We start from the raw sequence: 25,323 nt of genomic DNA on the forward strand, positions 1-25,323 counted from the left end.
TAAAGAGAAATTCTGTTGTTCGCAGAAAGATAGTGAGAGATAGTGAAGATGCCTAAGCATGGTAACATCAACAACTTCGATGCCGAGGTGGAAGATTGGGCCACGTACGTAGAACGTATAGAGATATATTGTGAGGCCAATAAAATAGAAGATGATGATAAAGCTATAACCTTGCTAAACGCGATGGGGGCGAAGACATACGGCCTATTGAAGCATCTTCTATCACCAGCTAAACCGGCGGATCAGACTTTCGCTAATATTGTTGCTGTCCTGAAGGATCATTTGAACCCCACACCGTTGATGTTAGCGGAACGATCTAAATTTTACGTGAGAATGCAACGAAAAGAGGAAAGCAACGTGGAGTACCTGGTTGAACTGCGGAGGCTAGCAAGATACTGCCAGTTTGGGGTAAATCTGCCAGAGGCACTGAGAGACAAGTTCGTGTGCGGAATGTCGAAGGAAGGAACACAAAAACGACTGCTCGAAGAGAACGATCTTATACTTGATAAGGCTGTCCTTATTGCAGCATCGCACGAAGCCGCAGCGAGAGGCACGGCGGAAATGCAGCGGAAGACAGCGGTACTCAGAGTGGATCAAATGACTTCGAGTACAACGAAATGTTATCGTTGTGGGAAGACAACACACGACCAGAACTAATGCTGGGTTAAAAACCAGGAATGTAGGAAATGTGGCAAGCTTGGCCACATAGCTAAGGTATGCCGGGCAGGAAAGATGACCAGCAATAATAAGTCACCGCAGAAGAAGTACAGAAAGGTACATGAGGTGACTGGGAAGAGTCCAGATGAACAGAATTCGGACTCAGACTCCAGCAGCAAGGAACTGGGTAGTCTGAGGATTCACAATGTGAGTAAAGAAGCTGACCGACAAACTATCTGGGTCACACTACAGATTGCAAAAGTCCAAGTGAAGATGGAAGTGGACACCGGATCGGCGTTGACGGTCATGAATAAGCAAGATTACAAAAAGTTATTCAAACATATTCCCCTACGGGATACGGAGATAGTATTGCAGACATACACGGGGCACAAAGTATACCCCATCGGAAAGATAAAAGTCAAGGTGAGATACAAGGACAAAGATCACCAAGGGATGGACATGTATGTGCTGCCCAAGGGAGGTCCACCACTTCTGGGACGGGAGTGGATCAGGAAAATAAAGATAGACTGGCATTCACTAAACACAATGACGGTAGATTCCGGAAAGGAAGATGTCAAACCTGAACGGTTGTCCAGAATATTGGACGAAGCTAAAGAGGTATTCCAGCAAGGACTGGGAACACTGAGAGGAATTAAAGCAAAAATCAAGATTGCAGAACATGCAAGCCCAAAATTTTTCAAAGCCAGATCGGTACCTTACGCGATACGACCTGCTGTGGAGGCAGAACTGGAAGAGCTTGAACGTTCAGGGGTACTGTCTAAGGTGGACTGGAGTGAGTGGGCCACGCCCATTGTTCCCATCATGAAGTCTTCATCAAGTAACAAGCCAGGGGGACCGGGAAAGGTCCGCATCTGCGGAGACTTCAAGATCACAGTTAATCCGATGCTTCACACGGTACAATACCCGCTTCCGCGGATTGAGGATATCTTTGCTTCATTGTCTGGCGGGAAACACTTCACCAAGATAGACCTGGCACAAGCATACTTACAAATGGAAGTCGAGGAAGAGTCGCGCCAGTATCTCACAATCAACACGCACAGAGGCTTGTATCGTTATAATAGACTGGTTTTTGGAGTAGCTTCGGCTCCAGCAATTTGGCAGAGGGCCATGGAGCAGGTCTTACAGGTTATTCCAAGCACGCAGTGTTACTTGGACGATATCCTGATTACGGGAGAAGACGAAGAGGAACACCTCACAAATTTGAAACGGGTGCTCACCAGGTTGAAGGAATATGGCCTTCGAATTAATCGCCAGAAATGTGAGTTCTTCCAGAAACGGATCTCGTACTGCGGTCATATCATTGACCAAGAGGGGCTACACAAGTCGCCTGACAAAATAGAAGCTGTCGTGAAGGCCCCCGCTCCGGAAAACGTATCACAGTTGAGATCGTTTCTGGGGTTGATTAATTATTATCACAAGTTTCTGCCAAATTTATCCACGGTGTTGCATCTGCTGAATACTCTGTTGCGGAAAGAAGTGCCATGGAAGTGGAGCGAGGACTGTAAAAAGGCCTTTCGCAGAAGCAAGGCGTTGATTGCCTCTGAGGAAGTGTTGGCTCATTTCAACCCAACGTTACCTCTTCGGCTAGCTTGTGATGCTTCCCCTTATAGAATTGGAGCAGTACTTTCACACAGGTTCCCAAATGGCTCGGAAAGGCCAGTCGCATTTGCGTCCCGATCATTGACCTCCGCTGAGCGAAATTACGCCCAGATAGATAGGGAGGCCCTCAGCCTTGTGTGGGGAGTAAAGAAATTCAATCATTACCTGCAGGGCAAGAAGTTCACATTACTGACAGACCACCAGCCGTTGGTGTCCATATTCAACCCTAACAAGGCCGTTTCCACTATGACAGCGCAAAGGTTACAGAGGTGGTCCGTGTTACTTGGGGCACACCAATATGACATCGAATACAAAAGCTCCAAACAGCATGGAAATGCTGATGGGTTATCGCGCCTACCGTTGCCGGTAGTTGAAGAGGCGGCTGCAGTGGACCAGAGATGTTCCACTCGTCCATAGTAGAATGTCTACCAGTGACAAATTCGATGATCGAGAATGAAACAAGGAATGACCCGACTCTCTCACGAGTCTACGATTTAACAGTGGAGGGATGGCCAGCACATGGCGAACCAACGCTGCCAGCATTTTCGCAAAGAAAAGAACAGCTGTCAGTGTGCCGAGGAACCTTGATGTGTGGATCGAGAGTGGTGATTCCACCCAAACTTCAGCATAAGGTGCTAAAGGAGCTTCACGAGGGGCATCTGGGTGGAGTGAAAATGAAGAACCTAGCAAGAGCGTTTGTGTGGTGGCCAGGTATTGATGGAGACATCGAAGAAATAACCAAGAGCTGTCTAGGATGCCAGAAGGTCCAAAACGCGCCACCACAAGCTCCTCTGCATCCATGGGAGTGGCCCTCATCTCCTTGGCAAAGGGTACACATCGACTTTGCTGGTCCATTTATGGACTCAATGTTTCTAATAGCGGTGGATGCACACTCCAAGTGGCCGGAGGTAATAAAGATGTCCTCCACCACCACGGAAAAAACCATCACAGTATTAAGGACCATGTTTGCCAGGAATGGGCTGCCGGAACAGGTCTGTTCTGATAATGGACCGCAATTTGTGTCCGAAGAATTCAGGAAATTCTTAAAAAGCAATGAGGTCAAGCACTACACGTCAGCCCCATACCATCCCGCCACCAATGGATTAGCTGAAAGGTTTGTCCAGACCTTCAAGAAGGCCATAAAGGCCATGGGTAATGAAAACATCAACTTACAACATAAAGTAGATAACTTCTTGTTGGCGTACAGGAATGCAACACATGCGGTCACAAATCAAACTCCCGCCATGATGTTTTTCAATAGAAGACTGAGATGCCGGCTGGATTTGATTAAGCCAAACGTCAGAAGGGACGTAGAGAACCGGCAATTCCAGGGCATGAATGAAAGGCCAACTAGATCTTTTCAGATAGGTCAACAAGTTTTGGCCCGGGACTACCGTACCGAGAAATGGCAGCCTGGAACTATTGTAAAAAGGCTAGGGCCGCTGCTGTATACCGTGGACATTGGTGACAGCATAATAAGGCGCCATGTTGACCAGATCATAGGGTCATCCACAAAGAGCCAACCTACTCCACAACCTTACACTGCTAATGTTGAAGCAGAGATACCCAGAACACCTACCTCCGATCTGGTGGTACTGGAATCAGATGAACCTGACACTGTCCTTCAAGTCGACTCGACCTTACCAGAAGAACCTACTACCCCGCCGAAAACTACTACACCACTGAGGCGTTATCTGGATAGAGTCAGGAAACCTCCAGAGAGACTGAATCTGTGAACTGTTTTGCATAAAGTTGTATATATGTTATGATGTTATGTTAATGGGGAATAAGTATGTTGTAAGCTAAAAAGGGAGGATTGTAGTGTATGTAACTATTCTACCTTTAAGAGAACTACTGTATGTAACCGTCCACCTTTAAGAGAACTATTTTATGTGTGGCACTACTTTGCCTTGGCTGCTGTATACTGTAATACCAACGGTGACCACACCGGTATATAAGTGCAGTGTCAGGATTTATTGGGCAGATTCGCCCTGACCTTCGAATAGTAAAGTCCTGTTAAAGTTACTCTTGTAGTCTGTGTATTACTTCGCTATACAACCCACAGACTTTACATAAAGGATTGCAAATGTTACACCCCTGTTTAAAAAAGGGGAGAGGTATAAAAGTGGCAACTACAGGCCAGTCAGCCTAACGTTGGTGGTGGGAAAACTTTTAAAGACAATAATCCTGGACAAAATTAATTGGCATTTGGAAGAATATGCATTAATAAATGAAAGTCAGCACGGACTTGTTAAAGGCAAATCATGTTTGACTAACTTGATTAAGCTCTTTGATGAAGTAACAGAGAGGGTTGATGAGGGTATTGCAGTTGATGATGTGTATGTGGACTTTCAAAAGGAGTTTGACAAAGTGTCACATAGCAGATTTGTTAGCAAAATTGAAGCCAATGGGATTATAGGGACAGTGACAAAGTGGATACAAAATTGGCTAAGGGACAGAAAGTAAAAGAGTAGTGGTGAACGGTTGTTTTTCAGACTGGGGGAGAAGTATACAGTGGTGTTCCCCAGGGGTCGGCACTAGGACCATCGCTCTTTTTTATACATATTAATGACCTGGACTTGGGTGTACAGGGCACAATTTCAAAGTTTGCAGAAGGCACGAAACTCAGAAATTTAGTAAACAGTGAGGAGGATAGTGATGAACTTCAAGAGGACATAGACAGACTGGTGAAATGGGCGGACACGTGGCAAATTAAATTTAATGCAGGAAAGTGTGAAGTGATTCATTTTGGAAGGAAGAATGAGGCGAGGACATATAAACTAAATTTGAAAGAGCTCTCCAAGTAGTCCCATTCCCCCCTGCTCTTTCCCCACAGTCCTGCAAATTATCCCTAGTCAAGTATTTATTCAATTCCCTTTTGAAAGTTACTATTGAATCTGCTTCCACCGCCCTTTCAGGCAGCGCATTCCAGATCACAACAACTCGCTGTGTAAAAAATGTCTCCATCTCGGCCCTGGTTCTTTATCTGAAATCTGTGTACCCTGGTTACCAACCCCCCTGCCATTTGGAACAGTTTCTCCTTATTTACTCTATCAAAAGGCCTCATCATTTTGGGCACCTCTTTTCGGAACGCAGGAATATCAGAACAGGAGGAGGCAATTCAGCCCCTCGAGCCTGTTCCACCATTCAATCAGATCATGGCTGATCTGTATCTTAACTCCATCGACCCACCTTGGTTCCATAACCCGTAATCCCCTTACCCAACAAAAATCTATCAATCTAATTTTTGAAATTTTCAGTTGACCCCCGGCCTCAACAGCTTTTTGGGGGAGAGAGTTCCAGATTTCCACCAGCCTTTGTGTGAAGAAGTGCCTCCTGACATCACCCCTGAACGGCCTGGCTCTAATTTTAAGGTTCTGCCCCCTTGTTCTGGACTCCCCCCACCAGAGGAAATAGTTTCTCTCTCTCTCTACCCTATCAACACCTTTAATCACATGAAACACCTGAAGTAGATCTCCTCTTAATCTTCTATATTCAAAGGAATCCTAGTCTACACAACCTGTCCTGATAATTTAACCCTTTTAGCCCCGGTATAATCTGCGCCGCTCCCCCTCCGAAGCCAGTATATCCTTCCTGAGGTGCGGGGCCCAGAACTGAACCCAGTTACTCAAGATGGGGTCTGACCAGAGCTCTGTACAGCTGTAGCATCACTTCCTCCCCTTTGTGTTCCAGACCCCGAGATAAAGGCCAGCATTGCATTAGTCTTTTTAATTATTTTTTGGACCTGTCCAATAACTTTCAGTGATTTCTGTACTTGGAGCCCTCAATCTCTCGGCTCCTCCACAGTTCCCAGCTTCTCGCTGTTTAGAGAATTCTCTGATCGATCTTTCTCGGATCCAGAGTGGATGACCTCGCACTTCCCCACATTGAACTCCATCCGCCACAGGTTTGCCCACTCACTGAATCTATCAATGTCCCTTTACAACTTCCCGCTCCCGTCTACACTATTTACTGTGCCTCCTAACATAGTGTCGTCAGAAAAATTAGATATACGCCTCCCTATTCCTTCATCAAAGGCATTTACAAATACAGTGAAAAGCTGAGGCCCCAGTACAGATCCCTGGGGGTCACCACTAGTCATCCTGCCAATTGGAGTACATTCCCATTATCCCCACTCTCTGCATCCTACCTCCCAACCTATTCCCTGTCCCAGCCAATAGGTTGCCTCCAATTGCATTCGCTCCATTTTCTGTTAAAAGTCTCTTATGTGGAACCTTTTTGAATGTCTTCTGGTAGTCCATATGAACAGCATCCATAGACACTCCCGTATCTATCACATTAGTTACCTTCAAAGATAAAAAAAATGAATCTCCTCTTAACCTTCTCTGCTCTAAGGAGAACAACCCCAGCTTCTCCAGTCTCTCCACATAACTCAAGTTCCTCATCCCTGGAACCATTCTAGTAAATCTCCCCTGCACCCTCTCCAAAACCTTGACATCCTTCCTAAAGTGCGGTGCCCAGAATTGGACACAATACTCCAGCTGAGGCCGAACCAGTGATTTATAAAGGTTCAGCATAACTTCATTGCTTTTATACTCTGTACCTCTATTAATGAAGCCAAGGATCCCGTGTGCTTTTTTAACAGCCTTCTCAACCTGTCCTGCCACCTTCAATGATTTGTGTACAAACACCCCCAGGTCACTCTGTTCCTGCACCCCCTTTAAAATTGTACCCTTTAGTTTATTTTGCCTATGTTGACGGGGAACAGTTGAAAGTAGAAAGCAGCGATGTATAAATGAAACCAATAGACTCTGAATTCAGCCAAGAAACCGTTTAAATTCCAATACATTATTGGAAACCTTGTGCATGTTTTCACATTTCCTGCCCAACTCCATGTTGGCCTGGTCTTTGGTCAGGATTCTATATCAACATTTAACATTGAAACCCTGGATGTAAACACTTCCCTGTCGCGGTGTAGTTGCGGGCTCTGGCCAGTAGTTGCCGCTGCGGAGAGAGTTTCTGAAGTCTCTCTTCCAACTCTCTCACCGAATGTGTAGAAAAAAACTTCTATTCATCGATATCATTTACTCGTACACTCTGACAAACGCACCAGACATCCAACGCCTCACTTCATGTATTGATTGAAGAAACAGCACGGTAAAATAGGAACCATGCCGGGGTTAGTGTTTTATTATTCATTATAATCAACAATTTACCGCACTGCGAAACAAGGCTTTCAACTTGTTTTGATTTCAAAACACAACTTGATCGGAAAATTAACATCAGTCTGCAATTCTCACTTCCACTTTTATTAAACTGAAAGACAACAGGGACGTTTAAAAAATCCTAGAAAATGAGATCGTCGCTGTTTCCATGTAACTCTGGGGCTGAGTGATTATAGAGGCTGTAATCTCACTCGGGACCGAGCAAGTGAACACCAAGTCATTTTCCTCCCTGACATGACTCAGTCATTCATGAAAGAAAGACTTATGAAATAATACTGAGCGGCCTGCGGGTGGCGCTGTCCAGGGAGAGTATAAATACTCGGGCACGGGCTCAGCTTGCGCAGGACATTCTTAACAGGAACTAGTGAAGGACACAACTAGACCTCCATGTTGTAAAACAGTTGATTAAAGCTTTCTTTAACGCTTAGACCAAGTGCCTAGTAGTTTTATTAATCACTCCCTTGTTAGCGTCTCCCTTTAATACGGTCATGATTAGGGATCGTTGGCCATTTGGCCGAGGAGGTCGAGGACGCTAATTCACAAAGGGCCATCCCTTCTGTCACTGACTCGGGGAGAGAGGGTCTGGTGCCACTGAGAGAGACAAAGAGGGGATTGGCATGATCATGGGCACACCCGAGAATGAATCGGGGTGAATTTCCAAGGGGTGTCCCCGCTCCTCCACTAAAACAACAACTTGCATTTATATAGCGCCTTAAACGTAGTAAAACATCCCAAGGTGCTTCACAGGGGCGATTGTCAAACAAAATTTGACACTGAGCCACATAAGGAGATATTAGGGCAGGTGACCAAAAGCTTGGTCAAAGAGGGAGGTTTTAAGGAGCGTCTTAAATCCTGGCCCGCAATGCATTTCCCCTCACTGGCCAGCTTGAGGTCCTGCCGCGCTGTGCGTGCGTGACCCAGCGGCGTACTTAGTGCGATGAGCCGGCTGGGATCACGTGGGCACTGGGCAACCAATGGGAGGTTGCAAAAGTTCATTCATAAGTTTGACAGTGAGAGCTGTCAAACTCATGAAAACTGCTGGCCCCAAAACACTACTTAAACCTGAAAGAAAATTTAAAAAAACATTGCAATACTTAAATGAACCATAAATAACTATGAAAAACTATTTTAAACAATAAAAAATCGGGGCTAAAACTAAACTTACCTTACTGTAAATTCTTTAAAAATAACAAACCTGTGGAAAAAAAAATTCTAAATTGTACTAAAAGCCCACTTACCTGTAAAACTAAGTACTTACACTTGTTTTTTCCACGTGTAAAAACCGGAGGCCTTTACACACGCGCAACTCTGAAAAAAAAAGGGAATTTCACTGCGCACGCGCTGCCTGTGCAGTCGCGCGCGCTGTGCCTCTGAACCCCTTCGTTCAGAGGACTGGAAATGCCGGCGTTCCCCGCATGCGCGGTGTTTCCTGAACGCCGGCATTTCCTCCGGCCAGATGCGTGAGTACCCAGACCGTACTCACGCATTTGGACCCGAATTTCTGGCCCATGATGTAAAGTTCGGGTCACCACAGCACAGAAAGGATAAGGCAGCTACTGAGAGCAGCCTGAATAACTGAGGAGATGGAGGGACTTGATTATGAGGAGTGATTATGTAACTTGGGCAGGTTCTCGCTGGAGCAGAGAAGGTTGAGAGGTGATACGTTTCCTGATCTTTAGGATTCGAAAGGGACAAGCATGACAAGCTATCTCACTCATCCTGTGAAATTATCTGGGAGTTCTGCAAGACTCTGCATCATTGGAGCTCAAAATCCAGGCTGACACTCCCAGTACAGTACTGAGGGAGTGCTGTACTGTCAGAGGGGCAGTACTGAGGGAGCGCTGCACTGTTGGAGGGGCATTACTGAGGGAGCGCTGCACTGTCGGAGGGGGAGTACTGAGGGAGCGTTGCACTGTCGGAGGAGCAGTACTGAGGGAGTGCTGCACTGTCGGAGGGGGAGTACTGAGGGAGTGCTGCACTGTCGGAGGGGCAGTACTGAAGGAGCGCTGCACTGTCGGAGGGGGAGTACTGAGGGAGTGCTGCACTGTCGGAGGGGCAGTACCAAGGGAGCACCGCACTGTTGGAGGGGCAGTACTGAGGGAGTGCTGCACTGTCGGAGGGGCAGTACTGAGGGAGTGCTGCACTGTTGGAGGGGCATTACTGAGGGAGCGCTGCACTGTCGGAGGGGGAGTACTGAGGGAGTGCTGCACTGTCGGAGGGGCAGTACTGAAGGAGCGCTGCACTGTCGGAGGCGGAGTACTGAGGGAGTGCTGCACTGTCGGAGGGGCAGTACCAAGGGAGCACTGCACTGTTGGAGGGGCAGTACTGAGGGAGTGCTGCACTGTCGGAGGGGCAGTACTGAGGGAGTGCTGCACTGTCGGAGGGGCAGTACTGAGGGAGCGCTGCACTGTCGGAGGGGCTGTACTGAGGGAGCGCTGCACTGTCGGACGGGCAGTACTGAGGGAGCGCCGCACTGTCGGAGGTGTGGTCCATCAGATGAGGTGTTAAACCGAGACCCCGTCTGCCTCTTCAGTGGAGTCTTAAAGATTGTACGGACACTATTGGAAGAATAGCGAAGAGCTCTCTCCCAGTATCCTGTACAACATTCCTCACACAAACAACATCATCATGATACAGATTCGCTGCTCATTCACCTCACTGTTGTGTGGGACATGTAGCTAACACTGAGTTGCCTCTGTAACAGTCAGATAACTCAGTGATGCAACAGGACTGTGTATAAATATCAACCTTTCTTTTCTTAGCTGGACCCTACCCTTCAGATAGTGCAACTAAAGGCAGAGTAACATTCGAGATTCATTATTGTTACTCCACTCAGGGTAACTGAGTTAAGAATGATTGTGTCTGCTGTGTTCATGGAATCTCACAGCACAGAAGGAGGCCATTCGGCCCATTGTGCCTGTGCCGGCTCTTTGAACGAGCTCTCCAATTAGTCCCACTCCCCCCTGCTCTTTCCCCCACAGCCCTGCAAATTTCTCCTTTTCAAGTATTTCTCCAATTCCCTTTTGAAAGTTATTATTGAATCTGCTTCCACCGCCCTTTCAGGCAGCGCATTGCAGATCACAACAACTCGCTGCGTAAAACAATTCCCCTCATCTCCCCCTCTGGTTCTTTTGCCAATTACCTTAAATCTGTGTCCTCTGGTCACCGACCCTCCTGCCACTGGAAACACTTTCTCCTTCTCTACTCTATCAAACCCTCTCACAAATTAGAACACCTCTATTAGGACCAGGAGGAGGCCATTCAGCCCCTCAAGGCTGTTCCACCATTCAATTAGATCATGGTTAATCTGTATCTTAACTCCATCGACCCGCCTTGGTTCCGTAACCCTTAATTTTCTCCCTGAGGGAGTATCTGTTATTGCTAATCCCCCCGTCAGTGACAGGCACCAGGAATAAATACGAGTGTTTTGCTCAGAGTGTTCCTGAGCCGGGGAGAGGGGCAGGTTAGCCAGGCTCCCCACTCCTGATCACTCCCCTGTGGCACTTTTTGGAAAATGCGTGTGTGGATCTGTCGGGGAGAGCCCAGGATCAGTAAGTGTTTAGAAGGGCTGCGAGGGCAAGTTGATAAAGCTGCAAAAAAGCATCTGGGATCCCAGGATTTATAAGTCGGGGCATGGAATACAAAAGTCAAGAGGCAATGATGAGCCTCTATAGGACCTCAGTTCGAGTGCTGTGCAGTATTGGGCACCACACTATAGGAAGGATATTGAGGCCGAGAAATTGGACTCGTTAGCGCCCGTTTTTTGGGCGCTATGAGTGCCCTTAGAGTTCCAAAATGGCCTCCATGGCACGCGCGCACACTTGTGGGGTGAATCGCGCCGGACGCCATATTGGTGCAGGCGTTGGAAACACAGGCCTAGAAATTCAGTTGCTTGCGCCAGCCGGTAGCGCCTTAGGAGGAGGAGATGTTGGGCGATAGGCGGCTAGCGGCCGGGCGCAGCGCGATCTGCGCCTCTCCCCAACTTCACTAGAGATTTAGCGTCGGCACAAAGTCTTTGCGCGCGCTCAGCTGCGCGCGCAGATCCTGACGTCATTTCATCGTGCAACGTCCTTTGTGCGCCCCAAACCGGAACTTCAGTGGCGCCGCCCTTCTTTGCGCCTGGCGCCCCCAGCGACTGGTAGAGGGGAACGGTTCCCAGTCGCTGCGGGGTGCGGGGGGCGCTATTTAAAGGGGACTCCTCCTGCATTATAAGTGACAGCCATTTTGTGCCAATCCTTCTGTGTGAGAGACAAAGGCAGAGAGCTTTCTGCTTTGACTCAGCGCTCGCACAGGTACTTCTGGCTTCAGGCCAGAGCTTTGCAGTTGGATTTAACTTTCAGTGCCATAGCCTTGAGTCGCCACATATAATGGGGGCTACAATGGGTGGAAACGTTGGCTTTCTGCATTGCATTCAAAGGGATCAGAGACGCCGTGAGAGAGTGCCAGTCATGGCCAGACGGAGAAGGGCCAACAGGTGTCGGCACAGGAGGCCTTACCCACCCAGGGTATACCGCCAGCAGTTCTCATATCTGAACATGTCTGAGGAGCAGTGTGTTCGGAGGCTGCGATTCAGAAGGGAGGTGGTCACTGAGATCTGCCACCTGCTTCGCAGAGATCTGCAGCCACAGCTGAGGAGCAGGACGTCTCTGTCGGTGGCAGTGAAGGTGACGGTGGCTCTCAACTTCTATGCCACCGGCTCCTTCCAATCCGCTACTGGGGACATTGCCAACATCTCCCAGTTTGCGGTACATTGCTGCATCCAACAGGTGAACAATGCCCTTTTCAGAAGGAGACGTCAGTACATCTCCTTCCCCATGACCCTGGACAAGCAGCAAGAGCGTCCAATGGGATTTGGAAGAATAGCGGGCTTCCCCATGGTCAAGGGCGTAGAACTGATGAACCAGCATTGGTCAGGCCTTGCTTCAGGGCTACAGTGCGCAGGGCATGGCAGCCAGACAAGTCCACCCTGCCCCTTTAAGAGCTGACCGGCGCCAGAGTGTCTGCCGTCAATCAGCAACTCGCCACACCTGCGCTGCGCCCGCCCTCGGGGGTATCGCCCCGGACCGCCGGCTTAGCGCCTAATGATGGTCGTGCATCGCCTGTTTTAGCGCAGCAGCAACCTCTTGGGGCGATGCGACTGAATATCGGCGAAGGTGGCGCGAACTTGCGCCGGGCGCAAACTTTAGCGGCCGCCCGACTGTAGCGCCCCGAACGTGGCTATACTGAATTTCTTGGCCATAGAAACATAGAAGATAGGAGCAGGAGTAGGCCATTCGGCCCCTCAAGCCTGCTCCGCCATTCAATGCGATCATGGCTGATCATCCAAATTCAGTACCCTGTCCCTGCTTTCTCCCCGTATCCCTTGATCCCTTTAGCCTTAAGAAATATATCCAACTCCTTCTTGAATATATTTAATGAATTGGCCTCAACTGCCTTCTGTGGTAGAGAATTCCACAGGTTCACCACTCTCTGGGTGAAAAAATTCCTCCTCATCTCTGTCCTAAATGGCTTACCCCTTATCCTTAGACTGTGACCCCTGGTTCTGGACTCCCCGACCATCGGGAACATTCTTCCTGCATCTAGTCTGTCTAGTCCTGTTAGAATTTTATAAGTTTCAATGAGATCCCCTCTCATTCTTCTAAACTCCAGCGAGTACAAGCCCAAACGACCCAATCTCTCCTCATACGTCATTCCTGCCATCCCAGGTATCAGCCTGGTGAATCTTTGCTGCACTCCCTCCATGGCAAGAACATCCTTCCTCAGTTAGCGCGCAGAGTGAATATTCACTAGAAGAGGTTACTAAACAGACACTGCCCGTACAATGCAAAAGAGTATTGTTTTAGGAAAAAGTATTTCAGTCGAGGTTTTTAATCCATTTCACAAATACAGATTTGTTTTAGAGCAGGCAGATCGTGACGTCAATCAGTGTGCCATTCCTCGCTCTTTCCCAGGTCGGATTCTCTTCAACCACGACTCCCAGCACCTGCCCCAGCCACACTGCACCTCCCCTTTAAGAGGTGCAGGCTAGCTTTAAGCAGTGCAGGCTAGCTTTAAGTGGTGCTGGCCACTCACGATACTGGCCCCCCGCTGATGCGTCCAGCCAATGAACAGCGCGGTTAGCGCCGGCTGGGCGTAGAGACCTTTCCAATGAGCAGGCAGCATGAAGCTGGCGCGCTGCCTGCAATGCAATGAGTGGGCAGCGCGGTTAACCGCACATCGCGATCCCCGTGCCTGTTTTCGGGGGGCTATCCAACCGTAAGGCTTTCGAGAAGGTCCAGGACAGATTCACTGGGATTCTGCCTGACACGAGGGAACACAAACACAACGAAAGACTTGAAATATTGGGGCTTCCCTCATTAGATAAATGCAGCAAAGAGGGGAATAGGATAGAATATTATAAAAAGGATATAGAGGCACTGGAGAAAGTGTAAGAAAGATTTACAGAGATGATACGAGAACTGAGAGGTTTATAACTATCAGGAAAGATTGACCAGGCTGGGGCTCTTTTCTCTAGAAAGGAGAAGGCTGAGGGGAGACCTGATAGAGGTCTTTGAGATTATGAAAGGGGATTCGATAGGGTAGACGTAGAGAAAATGTTTCCACTTGTGGGGGAGACCAGAACTAAGGGACATAAATATAAGATGGTCACTAATAAATCCAATCGGGAATTCAGGAGAAACTTCTTTACCCAGAGGATAGCACTTTCAGAGAGACAACACAGGAGCAATGGCCCGAATGGGGAGAGGGCAGGTGGAATGGAACAGAGGGGAGAGCTCTTTCAGACAGGCAGACTGTGCTGAGTGCAGTAAGATTCTATGGTTCTGCCTCGCTTCACTAACGCGTTCCATGACAGGCAGTGAGGCACGTAGCAGGGTCTGACTGCCTGATCCCAGCGCAGTCAGGGCTGGACCACGAAGGGATCAAGAATGGGAACAGCTACTTGTCCTGGGAGATGGAAAGAGGGTTGGGAGCTGAGCCATGCTGGGCTGTTCATGAGCAGAGGAGTTGCAGCGAGAGAGAGCGAGAGAGAGAGAGAATCATAGAATGAAACAGCACAGGAGGAGGCCATTCGGCCCACCGTGCCTGTGCCGGCTCTTTGAACGAGCTCTCCAATTAGTCCCACTCCCCACGGCTCTTTCCCCACAGCCCTGTGAATTTTTCCTCTTGAAGTATTTCTCCAATTCCAATTTGAAAGTTACTATTGAATCTGCTTCCACCGCCCTTTCAAGCAGCGCGTTCCAGATCACAACAACTCGCTGCGTAAAAAATATTCTCCTCATCTCCCCTCTGGTTCTTTTGCCAATCACCTTAAATCTGTGTCCGCTGGCCACCGACCCTCCTGCCACTGGAAACAGTTTCTCCTTATTTACTCTTTCAAAACCCCTGCATGATTTTGAACACCTCGATTAAAAATCTCCCCTTAAACTTCTCTGCTTTAAGGAGAACAACCCCAGCTTCTCCCGCCTGCCCAGAGAGTGCAGTTTCACTCACACACAGAGCCACGGTATCTCGTCAATCTGACCGAGCTGGACGAATGTACGAGGGAGTGGAAAGGCGAGATAGATTCAACCTGTAAAAGTTACATTCCTACCTGCCACACAGGCAAGGGGCAGCATGAGGAGGACGAGCCACAGATACATAGTCAGCTCCGATCCGAGGTTACAGCAACGAGCACTGATCAGGACTTGGTCCCCATTGTGGAAATCACTGAACTGATTCTTCATGTCTCAGCACAATCTGCAACCCGACTTCTGCTTTTAATGCGCTGCTGCGAACTCGTCTGGCACATCCTCTGCCTTACAGATGTAATCCGAAAATAACCTGACCACTGATAGCCCCACTGACAGCTAAACCATTCATGGTGAACAGATAGTGACTGGCTTTGCTTTACGAGTGAAGGATGGAACTGAGCTTTCGACACTGAAACCGGGAATCAGTCGCAGTGCTGTCCATTCCTGACTGGTGGGGGGGGTGGGGGGGCGGGGGCGAGTGTTCAATCAGGAAAGGGTGGTGTTGTGTATGTACCTTTAAGAGAATAACTGGTCTCAGACTGCAGTACCGGCAGTGACCACCCCTGTATAAAAGGCGCTAGTGAGCCTCTGTTGTTTCAGTTTCACTATTGACTAAGACTTATTTTGTTCCACTCCTGCTGTCCGTGTCTCAATCATTCACGGACGTAATACTGGCGACGAGCAGATACGAACCTACCTACAGTCTGCACCACCTCCTGGGATCCATTCCTACAGCGAAGTGAGCAGAGGTCGAGGCCAGAAAGAAAAGAAAGTAAGAGGCAGTAGAAACGGGCGTCGACCGTGGGCACCCGCCCTGTGTTGCAGAGTTGAAGATTGCTGGAGAAGCTGTCGGATGCGGGGCCTGGTTCCTGTCGACGGTGCTTCAGCTAATCGGGCTGGTGGCAAGTAGTGCACTGATCCTTCCTGGGCTGCGACGGTCGCGAACTCGAGCGGGTGGTTTGCAACGGGGCCGAGCAGCGTTGTCGGGAAGAAGAGAGAGAGAGGGTGGAGCACACAGGGCGCGGCCGGTGCTACGAAGCCGGGCTGCGTATAAACCCGCGAAGAGGGAGGCAAGAGTCCCACAGGGTTGTTCCACGACGGGAAAATAAAAAATAAAAATATTAAACGCGCAAGAAACCGTGGAAAGCAGCGCTAACAACAGCGGGGAAGAAGGCAAAGCGCGGGAGGCGCCATTTTGTTAAATCGGGGAAGAAGGCAAAGCGCGGGAGGCGCCATTTTAGATTTGCAAGATGCCGAAGATTGGCTGTATCACTACTTTTGATAATACAATAGAGGAATGGACCACGTATGTGGAAAGAGTCGAGGTATATTTCGAGGCAAACGAAATAGCGGAGGGGAAAAAGGCATCGATATTGCTAAACTTAATGGACGCTAGAACGTACGGCCTATTGCAGGACCTGATTACTCCAGCCAAACCGAAGGCGAAGAGTTTTAACGAAATTGTTGCTGTCCTACAGGAACACCTAAACCCTGCACCGCTGTTGATAACAGAAAGATTTAAATTTCACAGGAGAACTCAGCACAAAGATGAGAGCAATGCTGAGTATCTTACGGAACTACGCAAGCTATCAAAGCACTGCCAGTTCGGAGCAGGACTGGCAGATACCCTACGGGACAAATTTGTCTGTGGACTCCTGAGTGAAGGAACACAGAAGAAGTTACTCTCAGAGAAAGAGCTGACGCTAGATAAGGCTTTCAGCGTGGCAGTATCATATGAAGCAGCAGCCAGGGGAGCTGCAGAAATTCAACAAAAACCACAGGAATGCGACACATGCGGTTACCAACCAAACTCCAGCCATGATGTTCTTCAATCGAAGACTACGATGCCGCTTGGATTTGGTTAAGCCAAACGCCCGAAGAGATGTGGACAACAGGCAGTTTCAGAATATGAATGAAAGGCCGACCAGGAGTTTTAAGATAGGTCAACCAGTTTTGGCCCGGGACTACCGCACTGAGAAATGGCAGCCAGGAACGATTTGTACACGACAAGGACCTCTCATGTATACCGTGGACGTTGGGGAGAGCATTGTAAGACGCCATGCTGACCAGATTTTGGAGTCACTGGAAAACGTCAACTCCACACCACGATCTGATACACCTGGTAATGAAATCGACGTTCCAATTGCAGCTACCGCAGAACCGGTAATATTGGAAGCAGATGAACCAAACAACGACATTGATCCCGACTCAACATTGCCAGAAGAACCTGATACCCCAAAGAGGCGTTATCCAGACAGAATCAGGAAGCCTCCTCAAAGACTGAACTTTTAATTGCTTAAACTTAATCAATGTATCTAGCAACTGTAATTGTGTAATTAGTTATCATTTAGTTGTTAAATGAATGTTATGTACTGTTTATCTAAAAGGGGAGGAATTGTTGTGTATGTACCTTTAAGAGAATAACTGGTCTCAGACTGCAGTACCGGCAGTGACCGCCCATGTATAAAAGGCACGAATGAGCCTCTGTTGTTTCAGTTTCACGATTCACTTCCACCAGTAAAGACTTATTTTGTTCCACTCCTGCTGTCCGTGTCTCAATCATTCACGGACGTAATAGGTGGCACCCCGATTAAATTTTTCAATCCAAAAAACTGGACACACTCCTGTATCTGGGGAGGTCCCTCTAACCCCTTTCTCACACTCCTGTATCTGGAGAGATCACTCTAACACCTCACTCACACTCCTGTATCTGGGGAGGTCCCTCTAACCCCTCTCTCACACTCCCGTATCTGGGGAGGTCCCTCTAACCCCTCTCTCACACTCCTGTATCTGGGGAGGTCCCTCTAACTCCTCTCTCACACTCCTGTATCTGGGGAGGTCCCTCTAACTCCTCTCTCACACTCATGTATCTGGGGAGGTCCCTCTAACCCCTCTCTCACACTCCTGTATATGGGGAGGTCCCTCTAACTCCTCTCCCACACCCCTGTATCTGGGGAGGTCCCTCTAACCCCTCTCTCACACTCCTGTATCTGGGGAGGTCCCTCTAACCCCTCTCTCACACTCCTGTATCTGGGGAGGTCCCTCTAACTCCTCTCTCACACTCATGTATCTGGGGAGGTCCCTCTAACCCCTCTCTCACACTCCTGTATATGGGGAGGTCCCTCTAACTCCTCTCCCACACCCCTGTATCTGGGGAGGTCCCTCTAACCCCTCTCTCACACTCCTGTATCTGGGGAGGTCCCTCTAACCTCTCTCTCACACTCCTGTATCTGGGGAGGTCCCTCTAACACCTCTCTCACACTCCTGTACCTGCGGAGGTCCCTCTAACTCCTCTCTCACACTCATGTATCTGGGGAGGTCCCTCTAACCCCTCTCTCACACTCCTGTATATGGGGAGGTCCCTCTAACTCCTCTCCCACACCCCTGTATCTGGGGAGGTCCCTCTAACCCCTCTCTCACACTCCTGTATCTGGGGAGGCCCCTCTAACTCTTCTCTCAAACTCCTGTATCTGGGGAGGTCCCTCTAACTCCTCTCTCACACTCCTGTATCTGGTGAGGTCCCTCTAAACCCTCTCTCACACTCCTGTATCTGGGGTGGCCCCTCTAACCCCTCTCTCACACTCCTGTATCTGGGGAGGTCCCTCTATTCCCTCTCTCACTCCTGTATCTGGGGAGGTCCCTCTAAACCCTCTCTCACACTCCTGTATCTGGGGAGGCCCCTCTAACCCCTCTCTCACACTCCTGTATCTGGGGAGGTCCCTCTATCCCCTCTCTCACTCCTGTATCTGGGGAGGTCCCTCTAACCCCTCTCTCACACTCCTGTATCTGGGGAGGTCCCTCTATCCCCTCTCTCACTCCTGTATCTGGGGAGGTCCCTCTAACCCCTCTCTCACACTCCTGTATGTGGGGAGGTCCCTCTAACCCCTCTCTCACACTCCTGTATCTGGGGAGCTAACTCTAACCCCTCTCTCTCGCACTCCTGTATCTGGGGAGGTCAAGCTAACCCCTCTCTCACACTCCTGTATCTGGGGAGCTAACTCTAACCCCTCTCTCTCGCACTCCTGTATCTGGGGAGGTCACTCTAACCCCTCTCTCACATTCCTGTATCTGGGGAGGTCCCTCTATCCCCTCTCTCACTCCTGTATCTGGGGAGGTCCCTCTAACCCCTCTCTCACACTCCTGTATCTGGGGAAGTCCCTCTAACCCCTCTCTCACACTCCTGTATCTGGGGAGCTAACTCTAACCCCTCTCTTTCGCACTCCTGTATCTGGGGAGGTCAATCTAACCCCTCTCTCACACTCCTGTATCTGGGGAGATCCCTCTAACTCCTCTCTTACACTCCTGTATCTGGGGAGGTCTCCGTATCCCTCTCGTTCACAATCCTGTATCTGGGAAGGTCCCTCCAACCCCTCTCTCACATTCCTCTATCTGGGGAGGTCTCTCTAACTCCTCTCTCACGCTCAAGTATCTGGGGAGATCCCCCTAACCCCTCTCTCTCACACTCCTGTATCTGGGGAGGTCCCTCTAAGACCTCTCTCACACTCCTCTTTGGGGGCAGGTCCCTCTAACCCCTCTCTCACACTACTGTATCTGGGGAGGTCCCTCTAACCCCTTTCCCACACTCCTGTATCTGGGGAGGTCATTCTAACACTTCTCTCTCACACTCCTGTATTTGGGGAGGTCCCTCTAACCCCTCTCTCACACTCCTGTATCTGTGGAGGGCCCTCTAAACCCACTCTCACACTACTGTATCTGGGGAGGTTCCTCTAACCCCTCTCTCACACTCCTGTATCTGAGGAGATATCTCTAATCCCCTCTCTCACACTCCTGTATCTGGGGAGGTCCCTCTAACCGCTCTCTCACACTCCTGTATCTGGGGAGGTCCCTCTAACCCCGTCTCTCACACTCTTGTATCTGGGGAGGTCCCTCTAACCTCTCTCTCACACTCCTGTATCTGGGGAGGTCCCTCTAACCCCTCTCTCACACTCCTGTAGCTGTGGAGGTCCCTCTAACCCCTCCCTCATGCTCCTGTATCTGGGGAGGTCCCTCTAACCCCTCTGTCACACTCCTGCATCTGGGGAGGACCCGCTAACCCCTATCTCTCACAATCCTGTATCTGGGGTGGTCCCTCTAATCCCTCTGTCTCACAATCCTGTATCTGGGTAGGTCCCTCTATACCCTCTCTCACGCTCCTGTATCTGGGGAGATCACCCTAACCCCTCTCTCACGCGCCGGTATCTGGGGAGATCCCCCTAACCACTCTCTCTCACACTCCTGTATCTGGGGAGGTCCCTGTAAGACCTCTCTCACACTCCTCTTTCTGGGGAGGTCCCTCTAAACCCTCTCTCATACTCCTGTATCTGGGGAGGTCCCTCTAACCCCTCTCCCACACTCCTGTATCTGGGGAGGTCCCTCTAACCCCTCTCTCACACTCCTGTATCTGGGGAGGTCCCTCTATCCCCTCTCTCACTCCTGTATCTGGGGAGGTCCCTCTAACCCCTCTCTCACACTCCTGTATCTGGGGAGGTCCCTCTAACCTCTCTCACACACTCCTGTATCTGGGGAGCTAACTCTAAACACTCTCTCTCACACTCCTGCATCTGGTGAGGTCCATCTAACCCCCTCTCTCACACTCTTGTATCTGGGGAGGTCCCTCTAACCCCTCTCTCACACTCCTGTATCTGGGGAGGTCCCTCTAACACCTCCCTCACACTCCTGTATCTAAGGAGGCCCCACTAACCCCTCTCTCACACTCCTGTATCTGGGGATGTCCCTCTAACCTCTCTCACACACTCCTGTATCTGGGGTGGTCGCTCTAACAACTCTCTCACACTCCTGTATCTGGGGAGGTCCCTCTAACCCCTCTCTCTCACACACTCCTGTATCTGGAGAGGTCCCTCTAACTCCTCTTTCACACTCCTGTATCTAAGGAGGCCCCACTAAATCCTCTCCCACACTCTTGTATCTGGTGAGGTCCCTCTAACCCCTCTCTCACACTCCTGTATCTGTGGAGGTCCCTCTAACCCCTCCCTCATGCTCCTGTATCTGGGGAGGTCCCTCTACCCCTCTCTCACTCCTGTATCTGGGGAGGTCCCTCTAACCCCTCTCTCACACTCCTGTATCTGGGAAGGTCCCTCTAACCCCTCTCTCACACTCCTGTATCTGGGGAGCTAACTCTAAACCCTCTCTCTCACACTCCTGCATCTGGTGAGGTCCATTTAACCCCCTCTCTCACACTCTTGTATCTGGGGAGGTCCCTTTAACCCCTCTCTCACACCCCTGTATCTGGGGAGGTCCCTCTAACACCTCCCTCACACTCCTGTATCTAAGGAGGCCCCACTAACCCCTCTCTCACACTCCTGTATCTGGGGATGTCCCTCTAACCTCTCTCACACACTCCTGTATCTGGGGTGGTCGCTCTAACAACTCTCTCACACTCCTGTATCTGGGGAGGTCCCTCTAACCCCTCTCTCACACTCCTGTATCTGGGGAGGTCCCTCTAACCTCTCTCACACACTCCTGTATCTGGGGAGCTAACTCTAAACCCTCTCTCTCACACTCCTGCATCTGGTGAGGTCCATCTAACCCCCTCTCTCACACTCTTGTATCTGGGGAGGTCCCTCTAACCCCTCTCTCACACTCCTGTATCTGGGGAGGTCCCTCTAACACCTCCCTCACACTCCTGTATCTAAGGAGGCCCCACTAACCCCTCTCTCACACTCCTGTATCTGGGGATGTCCCTCTAACCTCTCTCACACACTCCTGTATCTGGGGTGGTCGCTCTAACAACTCTCTCACACTCCTGTATCTGGGGAGGTCCCTCTAACCCCTCTCTCTCACACACTCCTGTATCTGGAGAGGTCCCTCTAACTCCTCTTTCACACTCCTGTATCTAAGGGGGCCCCACTAAATCCTCTCCCACACTCTTGTATCTGGTGAGGTCCCTCTAACCCCTCTCTCACACTCCTGTATCTGTGGAGGTCCCTCTAACCCCTCCCTCACGCTCCTGTATCTGGGGAGGTCCCTCTATCCCCTCTCTCACTCCTGTATCTGGGGAGGTCCCTCTAACCCCTCTCTCACACTCCTGTATCTGGGAAGGTCCCTCTAACCCCTCTCTCACACTCCTGTATCTGGGGAGCTAACTCTAAACCCTCTCTCTCACACTCCTGCATCTGGTGAGGTCCATTTAACCCCCTCTCTCACACTCTTGTATCTGGGGAGGTCCCTTTAACCCCTCTCTCACACCCCTGTATCTGGGGAGGTCCCTCTAACACCTCCCTCACACTCCTGTATCTAAGGAGGCCCCACTAACCCCTCTCTCACACTCCTGTATCTGGGGATGTCCCTCTAACCTCTCTCACACACTCCTGTATCTGGGGTGGTCGCTCTAACAACTCTCTCACACTCCTGTATCTGGGGAGGTCCCTCTAACCCCTCTCTCTCACACACTCCTGTATCTGGAGAGGTCCCTCTAACTCCTCTTTCACACTCCTGTATCTAAGGAGGCCCCACTAAATCCTCTCCCACACTCTTGTATCTGGTGAGGTCCCTCTAACCCCTCTCTCACACTCCTGTATCTGTGGAGGTCCCTCTAACCCCTCCCTCACGCTCCTGTATCTGGGGAGGTCCCTCTAACCCCTATCTCACACTCCTGTATCTGGGGAGGACCCTCTAACCCCTATCTCACACTCCTGTATCTGGGGAGATCCCTCTAACCCCTCTCTCACACTCTCCTGCATCTGGTGAGGTCCATCTAACCCCCTCTCTCACACTCTTGTATCTGGGGAGGTCCCTCTAAGCCCTCTCTCACACTCCTGTATCTGGGGAGGTCCCTCTAACACCTCCCTCACACTCCTGTATCTAAGGAGGCCCCACTAACCCCTCTCTCACACTCCTGTACAATACAATACAATACAATACAATACAAATCGCTTTATTGGCATGATAAGGTACATCTTATGTTGCCAAAGCATCAAAATACATTCATGGTTGAACACATAAACGCGGTTCCATTCATACAGTGTATAAACAGGTATATCCCTGAGTTTATAAATATATTTTTGCCTTGTTTATATATACTCTTGTCTTAGTTTACTGGTTGTCCCTCTGTTCATGGCAAGCTGTAACATAGTGTGCCGCCAGTGTTACACAGCTTCTCTCCTCCCCCAGTAGGAATGGGAGTTTTTGGTTGTCAGTCAGATTTCTGAATTCAGGGCATATTTGTGAGAATTTTTGATAGAAATTCTCTCTGATGCCCTGATATTTTCCACAGGCTGTGAGGAAGTGCATCTCTGTCTCAACTACTCCCTGACTGCAGTGAGAGCATATCCTGTCTTCTCTTGGCAGCCTGGTCTGCCTGTGTCTGCCTTTTTCGATCGCTAGGCTATGTTCGCTAAGTCTGTACCTTGTCAAGGTTCTTCTCAGTTTGTTATCCTTTACCATGGTCAGGTAATCAGCTATGTTGTATTTTCTGTTTAGGGCCAAGTAGCAATTGAGTTTGCTTTGGGTTTTTGTTGTTTCTGCCCAATATGACAGATATTTTTCCTTTTGCTTAGCGACGATTGTGTTGGGTCGAATTCTTTGTGTTACCCTGTCACTGTCCTGGGGCTGGTTATTGTTAGTATTGTTAATAGTTACTTTATTGAGTCCCAGGACTAGTTGACTGAGGGTATTCTTCTTTATGGTCAGCTCTTGGCATTTCAGGGCGTCGTAGTGATAGCATTGGGGGTTGCTCATTTGTAGGTGATTCCAAAATTTGGTGGCTCTTTTTTGGATAGTGATTATTAATGGGTATTGGCCTAGTTCCGCCCTGCATGCGTTGTTTACTGTTTTCCTTTGAGTCCGGAGGATACTTTTACAGAATTCCGCATGTAGGATCTCAATTGGGTGTTTGTCCCATTTTGCAAAATCTTGTTGTGTTAGTGGTCCCCAGACCTCACTGCCATAGAGTGCAATTGGTTCAATTACTGATTTGAAAATTTTGAGCCAAATGCTAATTGGGATTTCTATTTGGATTGATTTTTTGATGGAATAGAAAGCCCTTCTTGCTTTCTCTTTCAGTTCATTCACAGCTGGGGATATCTGGGGATGTCCCTCTAACCTCTCTCACACACTCCTCTATCTGGAGTGGTCCCTCTAACCCCTCTCTCATACTCCTGTATCTGGGGAGGTCCCTCTAACTCCTCTCTCACACTCCTGTATCTGGGGAGGTCCCTCTAACCCCTCTCTCAAACTCATGTAAATGGGGAGGTCCCTCTAACACCTCTCTCACACTCCTGCATCTGGTGAGGTCCATCTAACCCCCTCTCTCACACTCTTGTATCTGGGGAGGTCCCTCTAACCCCTCTCTCTCACTCCTGTATCTGGGGAGGTCCCTCTAACCCCTCTCTCACACTCCTGTAGCTGTGGAGGTCCCTCTAACCCCTCCCTCATGCTCCTGTATCTGGGGAGGTCCCTCTAACCCCTCTGTCACACTCCTGCATCTGGGGAGGACCCGCTAACCCCTATCTCTCACAATCCTGTATCTGGGGTGGTCCCTCTAATCCCTCTGTCTCACAATCCTGTATCTGGGTAGGTCCCTCTATACCCTCTCTCACGCTCCTGTATCTGGGGAGATCACCCTAACCCCTCTCTCACGCGCCGGTATCTGGGGAGATCCCCCTAACCCCTCTCTCTCACACTCCTGTATCTGGGGAGGTCCCTGTAAGACCTCTCTCACACTCCTCTTTCTGGGGAGGTCCCTCTAAACCCTCTCTCACACTCCTGTATCTGGGGAGGTCCCTCTAACCCCTCTCCCACACTCCTGTATCTGGGGAGGTCCCTCTAACCCCTCTCTCACACTCCTGTATCTGGGGAGGTCCCTCTATCCCCTCTCTCACTCCTGTATCTGGGGAGGTCCCTCTAACCCCTCTCTCACACTCCTGTATCTGGGGAGGTCCCTCTAACCTCTCTCACACACTCCTGTATCTGGGGAGCTAACTCTAAACCCTCTCTCTCACACTCCTGCATCTGGTGAGGTCCATCTAACCCCCTCTCTCACACTCTTGTATCTGGGGAGGTCCCTCTAACCCCTCTCTCACACTCCTGTATCTGGGGAGGTCCCTCTAACACCTCCCTCACACTCCTGTATCTAAGGAGGCCCCACTAACCCCTCTCTCACACTCCTGTATCTGGGGATGTCCCTCTAACCTCTCTCACACACTCCTGTATCTGGGGTGGTCGCTCTAACAACTCTCTCACACTCCTGTATCTGGGGAGGTCCCTCTAACCCCTCTCTCTCACACACTCCTGTATCTGGAGAGGTCCCTCTAACTCCTCTTTCACACTCCTGTATCTAAGGAGGCCCCACTAAATCCTCTCCCACACTCTTGTATCTGGTGAGGTCCCTC

At 49.8% G+C, this 25,323-nt stretch overlaps 1 protein-coding gene across 1 annotated transcript in view; it reads right to left on the reverse strand.

Annotated features, from left to right (window-relative positions):
- LOC147114388 (macrophage colony-stimulating factor 1 receptor-like) overlaps positions 1-15,319 on the reverse strand; it is a 133,117-nt gene extending 117,798 nt beyond the window's left edge. Inside the window, exon 1 of the mRNA XM_085996057.1 lies at positions 15,055-15,319. Within this exon, the coding sequence (XP_085852183.1) occupies positions 15,055-15,187 (133 nt within the window). The 5' untranslated portion in view covers positions 15,188-15,319. The remainder of the gene's footprint in view (positions 1-15,054) is intronic.
- Positions 15,320-25,323: the final 10,004 nt, after the last annotated feature.

Source organism: Somniosus microcephalus, chromosome 8, assembly GCF_052327205.1.
Source record: "Somniosus microcephalus isolate GS21.2 chromosome 8, FLI_Smic_1.0, whole genome shotgun sequence".
Taxonomy (NCBI): Eukaryota; Metazoa; Chordata; class Chondrichthyes; order Squaliformes; family Somniosidae; genus Somniosus; species Somniosus microcephalus.